General features: G+C 37.3%; 1 protein-coding gene across 1 annotated transcript; it reads right to left on the minus strand.

The window, feature by feature from the left end:
* Positions 1–68: 68 nt before the first annotated feature.
* Positions 69–4646, minus strand: LOC125377517 (neuronal acetylcholine receptor subunit beta-4-like). Its single transcript, XM_048391171.1, has 7 exons — positions 4553–4646; positions 3137–3333; positions 2632–2792; positions 2094–2138; positions 1486–1592; positions 793–1331; positions 69–537 (listed from the first exon to the last, which is right to left on the minus strand). The coding sequence occupies exons 2-7, from the start codon at positions 3198–3200 to the stop codon at positions 359–361; spliced, it is 1095 nt and encodes a 364-aa protein (XP_048247128.1). The 5' UTR covers positions 3201–3333; positions 4553–4646; the 3' UTR covers positions 69–358.
* Positions 4647–7386: the final 2740 nt, after the last annotated feature.

Raw genomic sequence — 7386 nt, forward strand, 5'->3', positions numbered from 1 at the left:
AAAATTAATACTGGTATTTCCTTATGGCAACGAAAAGATACTACTCCTATTGTCTATATTAAATTATAGAAGCCCTTCAAATTGAAGGAAGTTTCCTATCCAAAAGTATGTGTAAAGGTGCGAAGTTGATGATGTTAGTAGAAATGTTATCAAATATAGAAACGAACTTTTATTGTCATGCTAGCCATTGAATACTATTATTAATTTCCACTCAGCTTTGAGCTATAGAGAACTCTTTCTTATTTGATGTTAACGTTTAGCATTTGGATGCACCCTCGTGATTGACAGTAATGATAATGTTACCAAAGGATACGTGAGAATACGGGGCAGGTAATTTTAACAGTGTCATTACATCTTATTATGATCGCTCTCCGTCTCCCTGGTAACCATGATTCACTAGATGTAGCGGAGTGTTTTCCGTGTTGCTCATTTGCCTCTCTGGGCAGCGATCTCTGATTTTCGTCTCGTGGCGAATCCTGACCAGTGTCAAAAGAGTAAATACACCTCCAAGTACCATAACACCAGCGAGAAACACACCTGCAGAACAGAAAGTATAGAACAATATCCCTTTGTGAAACATACGTGTTATTCTAAAGAGCCAATAGAGAGTAGAAAAAAAAACACTGCCTATCAATGAATGTCATAATAAATTCAAGATCCACAATGATAATTTGTCCCCCCCCCCCCCCCCCCCCCCCAATTTCATACACGTCTTCAACGTCATGGCTAATTGAATACTAGTATTTAGCCTCATATAACTGTGACAGAAGCCTTTATACTTGTAATACTTACTGAAGTTACAGGTACTGCTGGACACTGACGGTACTCTGCTTGAGACAAACGTGAAGTACACCGTGAAGGAGAGCAAGATTGTCAGCAAATAATTCAGTTGTTTTTCCAAACTAGGCAGACAAAACACACACGGCAGCAAAATAAACAGTACACCCACGGGAATGATCAGCAGTGGGATGTACCAATTAGGATTACGCTTAAATTCCAAATAGTATTCAATACGTCTGAAAGTCAAACCACCTATACCATGTATTGTCTTACGAGATAAGGACACGGGAGGAATGAGATCCCACTCCTCATCTGTGGTGAAGGAATCGGTTACGAATTCGAGTGGGACAAGATCCACTTCATCAAGAGGATGATTCCATTCTCCAACCTCCAGGGGACACACTTGTGTGTCATACGGATAATGTGTTATGTCAGCTTGACATGTGGTAATTGGTGTTACTCGAAAAATCCATTCAACTGTCCCGTTGTTACATACTCGTAGTGGAATAGGCCCATCTTCATAGATTCCAAGTAGTCCCTTCTCATATTTACTGTAACACAAAATGCATTATATAAAGTAAATAAACTGTTCAGTGCATTTTCGGTATAATGTTCACGACCTGCACTATTACAATGTGCTTCTCTTTCAATGTATATCATTCTGCATGAACGCGAAACTTGTTTTCTTACATTCTATCTACTTACTTGTTCCTGACAGACAGGTAAGGTGTCCAAACCTCATGTATGGTAAATGCGATGCACTCAATCTCGGTAATTGGGGGAACCCAAGTCAGCCTCCCGTCGTACCATGTCTGACATCGAAAAAGAAAAAACCCATTTGCATCATGTTGGGAGAGGATGACATATTATTACACAATATATCATACATTCTAGTCTACCCAGCTTTATAAGTCACACGATGATGGACACTATCTATAGTATAAGGGGCTTTATTATCTTTCAGAATGTAAGATGCGTTGTATTTTATTTGTCAAATTTAACGGCGATAATGCTCATGACAAATGTAAAAGGCTACGATATGTAGCAAGACTAGAAAATAATGTTATAAACTTCTTTCCAATGATTCCCCGAACTGGGGCGCATCAATGTTTTAATGCACAATTAATTTAAACCAATACGAAACAACATGCACGTTTAATCTGTCATACAAAATGGTCAGCGTTCTGCATTTCAGCCTGCTTTACACTTTCAATTCTTATAAACCAAAACTGGATCTGATACCTGAAGCAAAAATACTTTTTAAATACTTTTGTAACTAAGCTAAGGTAAGGATTTGAGGTGATATTACTCACAATATGGAAATATATTGTAGTAGATAAGGTCTGTGAGCCAATGTCCTATAAAACAAGAGTAATAATATGTTACTTTGAAAGTGAACACAATAAAAACAACCAAAGAATCAGCTTTATGTCAATATCAAACACTATTGTGTGAATGCATGATTATGTCCGAACAGGAAAGTTCTCTGTAGTATTCGCTTCTGTTGCTTAGAATGTGGTAAATATGTATCATAAAGTGCTTAAGAATGAAAATATTATTTACCGCTTAACACGTGTCCTGTGGTAAGGCTAAATGTGTATCAAGATGTAGAAGAGAAAGATCACCAGAACAAAAAAGGGTGTTATTCATATTCGATATGAGAAACAAACCACATACACTTTATAGTTGCAGATATAAATAGGATTAGACTTAAGTTATTTTTGTCATCAGATAATACACCAACCTCATCACAGGAAATTGCTATTAAAATATTATTTCGCGTTCAGTGAGTAAGAAAAAGGACATTTGCAAAATGTAAATAGAATAAGATAACTATTTTTGTTGATTTACCAGCTCATTTAGAGAATGTAAATGCAATTGAATGGTCACGTTTGTTGATCTAGATGGCCTGACTTTAGGGTCGTAGTTGCTTTGATTTAACAGTTCTTCTCTCTGTCTTGTATACTCAGTTCTAAAATCTCTATCGTCTTCTGACTGAGCGATAGTTGCACCTGACAATGAGAAGTGAGACAAAATAAAGTCATGTACATTTATTGGTGAAGGACTTAATAACCATGTATTATTCTCACACGAACTTTGTGTACGTGGCTTTGCATAATTATGATTTTTTTCCTAACTGTCTGGCGCTCTGCATAGTGTGTATGAGTAAAGTATTCATGATAAATTGTGGCATGATATCTCAGAAGGCTCAAGCTATAGAAATCCTGATTAGTTCAAGCAGCCAAAGACACATAGCTCTTTAAGTGAAATGATACAGAAGCGATTTTCACATTACCTCACCTCATTCAGTATTCTTTAAAAGCAATTATAGTCACACCATGTAATGGTTACTTACATTTGCAGCTGGGCAACATGTAAAATAGTATCAGCAGGCAAGCCAGCTTGTTGAAGCTCTCCATTTCTGTTAAATATTACCAACAACGCCCAGGTGATGAAAAATTAGAGATTTGTCGCAGAACTATATGGCGATACAACAAACTGTATACAACTGCCGACTGCCAGATGTCGTCTGGGTATTTAATTCGGAATCCCCTGAAATGTAACATTTAAGTCAAAATGTATTACAATATACGCCAAGCAATAATGCATGCAATAATGCATCTAAAGGTATATATATGTTTGTATACATAACCATACCTAAAGGTATATCTGTGTGTATACATAAACATACATAAAGGTAAACTGTGTGTATACATAAATATACTGAAAGGTATATCTTTGTATGTATACATAAACATACTTAAAGGTATATATTTGTATGTATACATAAACATACTTAAAGGTATATCTATATATGTATACATAAACACACCTAAAGATATATCTTTGTATGTATACATAAACACAACTAAATGTATATCTTTGTATGTATACATAAACACACTTAAAGGTATATCTATATATGTAAACATAAACACACCTAAAGGTACGTCTTTGTATGTATACATAAACATACCTAAAGGTATATGTTTGTATGTATACATAAACATACTTAAAGGTATATCCTATTATTCTTTAGCTTCTTTTGTTACATCTTGAAACCGCCTTCAAATTCAAGAACAGCATAATGGCCTGTGTGTGTCGTAAAATGTTACTGGCTTAACAGAAGTGGTAGAAGTTTCCTGAGCAAAAGATACATTCTGAAAAAGGTGTATGCTAAAATCAGCGTATTTACTTAAGCAGTTCCTTCTTTAGTCGTTTTCAGGAGATAAAGGGGCATAAAACCAGCTTGGAATCGTGTGAGAAACAGAGGTACTGAAGCCCAGTAATATTGGTCTAGCCACTTGGTCTAACATTGGTCCCCAGCGGTCAATAGCCAGTATTTCATCCATGTTACTCATATGCTGAATAATGTTTGTTATCTTTGTTTCAGATTTAATCGGTGACATTGACCAAGCCGTTTAACTGTCTTTATTGACAGGTGTTTTATAATAACTAAATCTCATCGATATCCGCAGCAATATTGTTGCTGAAATATCGCTAACATGACCCGAACAGTCATATGATGTGACTATATTATCGGACGCCACTCCTAGAAAGGATTAATCGGTACCGGAGCAATTGTACACCACAAACCAATGCATAGCATCTTGAACATCTAGAAGATACATGTATATATATATATTTGTGCCGACGCTTTAACAACATGAACCCTTTATACAATAACGAGAAACATCTTAGACTTAAATTAACAGTAAACTTATACCTAATATACATTCAGGGAAACATGTAAATGTTTTTCTCCACTCACCCTCTGAGGCGTTGTCATCTGATCGTCACCGATGGCTGTGCGTTGCTGAACACTCTGGAGAGTGGGACAACACGGCCTTAAATAAGACCCACCAACTGATAACCTTTAATGTTATCACCACTTCCTGCATCAACGTGTATGCTCCACCTGGAACACACTTACTTCTTTGTTCTTATTTGTCCAATGAAATAGATGGACGTATGAATTGGCAGCGGTAGTATTATAACCAGGAAAAGCATATACAGCATCATCATTTCTGTGAATCTAGTTTTTATGAACAATATCTGATGAATGCTTATGCATTAAATTATATTTAAAAGGATGATATACAGTAAACTACGTTTATAACGAACACGTTTTTAACGAACTGACGCTTGTAACGAACTGTTGGAAGATCCCGGCTATTTACGGTATATGTTTGTTGAAATGCTCATATCGATACTACGTTATAACGAAATGAAATTAGAGGTCCCTTAAATTTCGTTATAACCCTAGTTTACTGTGTAAATATAGGTATTCATATATTGCTTCTACTGGGATCATATCAGAGGCAAGTTTCGTGTGTTTATATTAGAAGACGCCTTGCATTCTAGTGATGGCAGTGAAAGAGCACACTCTTTCTCAGCCTCCCACGTCTCGTAGTTTAAACTTTATCCCGTAATTGCCTCAAAAGTGCAGCATAGTATGCTCCGTTGACTGTCTCGCCTTCTGAAAGATAGGCATCCACGATGTCACCCTCGGCTTCCAAGAACACGGAGATCATAACCTTTCCAACTCCCCTTTGGTGGTGCTGATGTCAAATGCTTCCACCCTTAAGATTCATATTTGGACCCGAGCAAGCACCTTTCTGGATCAGCTTCACAAGACATGTTGTGTCTGGTGCGTTTTTGATCAGATGTCAGAAGCTTTGGAACCCAATGAATTGACACTTTCGTCATTGCCAAAGTTCATGTGGATAATGGAATCTATTCTCTCCTGTGGAAATACCCATTGAACTAACAATATGACGCTGTCATCCGCTGATCGGTCATTACCATATCGTAATTCTCAGGTGTTGATGACGTGACAGGCTCTCCTTGGTACTCTTAAACTCTGCTGTCCAACTCATGGAAAAGGGCATCCTTCCCTAGAGTTGTACTCATTTCCATGTGCGTCTTTTAATGTTAATCCCCTTTTCTGCAAGTACATGATCGCGCCCAAATGTTGTCCATTTGCAAAAGTCACAGACCCCTGCTTATATTACTGACTTGTCACGGCGAAACGATTTGCTTAATTAACTCAAATTGTTGTGAATATGCCGCCATGATGGCATGTGCTATGCAGAACAGAAGGTTTTAAGTGTTCTGCAATGCCTTCTCAGAGAGGCCCATAACTCATAATCAACCCTCGTAAAAAGGCGAAAGAACGTGAAGACTCAGTAAGAAACTTTGACATGTGTCACCATTTGTGTTACGTGTATAAGATAATATAGTCATCAACAAAAGAAGCACTACAGCGATATATTCGGTATTCAATAATTACATTCTTCGCAATATCATAACAAGTATGCTTAGCGTTTTCTTACCAGTGTATCATATTGAAGTTTGTGTCACTTGAATATCAACCAGCTGGCATTGTATGGAGATTCTATTTTTTGGGTGAGTTTTCTCTTCTGTTTGCTAATGTTTTGCGACAGCGAAACGTGGTTCTTGTTTTTGGAAAGTCTCAGTATCAATTGTTCATATACAACTTCGTGTCGTCACTTTTCCTGATATTTGTGTCGCCTGAAACAAGCCCGAAGCATGTGTCGCTCTTCGTCGGGGCATGGAAATCATAGCAATAAGATCTGATCACCTCGTTTGCTCATAATGTGGGAGACAGTGTTATGTGGAAGCACATCAATCTGTGGCCTGGGACAAGAAATGATCGGCGTTTACTCCCGGTTCGACTCTGGACACGTCGTTAAATTCGTTCGAATCCATAACAAAATATGTGTTCCATGGTGTTCAGTGTGGTATCACTATAGTTAAGTTAAGACGACAGGTGGTGGTGATTCGAAACACACCCTGCACCCTTATGAATATACCAGTACCTATGTATTGAAATCCTAACTTGATCTGTTTATTAAATTATTTCGCTATTATTTTGTATATTGTGCTTCCAGGTGTTATGTCTTAGTTATGACCCAGACTTATTTCACTTTGAAGTTGTAAGTAACCAATGGACTCACATCACATACTGCTTGTAGTTTACCGATATAACACCCAGGCGTAGTTTAACAAACATGATAACGAGTCCACTACATTGATGAAGGCCAAGGACACGAGGCGTTTCCACAGATGTATTTTAATGATAACAGAAGATAAAAGATCACGCGACTGAAGAGTTACTGGCTACAGATATATATAAGTGGTATAATGCAATAATGAAAATACAAATGATAAACATGTTTACTCCGTAGCTGTTTGAACAGAATCTGTTCATTGGGTGGTATTGTCTAGGGACTTGACTTTTAATCACCAAGATATAGATCATGTTCAATGTCAATAAATGATTGTCACGCGGAGATCATGCGACTGATGAACCAGTTGTGTCCAATTGATGGATGTGTCGAAATGTCACCTCACGTTGAAGAAAGCATTATCTGATAACACTGCATTGCGGACATTATTGCTGCGTGTGTAATATGTTGTTCAAACATTGAAAATGTATAGTTATCAAAGCTACACCATGGAGGAATGTTGAAACTAACAGCTAAGAATAAGGAAAAGGTAAACCAAGGGCTCTCCATATTGCCTTGTTTCTTTGCAGAACATTTCTATTTCTGAATTTGACAAATTGAAAACCTTCAGCCC

This window comes from Haliotis rufescens, unplaced genomic scaffold (genome assembly GCF_023055435.1).
Source record: "Haliotis rufescens isolate VD_foot unplaced genomic scaffold, xgHalRufe1.0.p SCAF_9, whole genome shotgun sequence".
NCBI classification, from domain to species: Eukaryota; Metazoa; Mollusca; class Gastropoda; order Lepetellida; family Haliotidae; genus Haliotis; species Haliotis rufescens.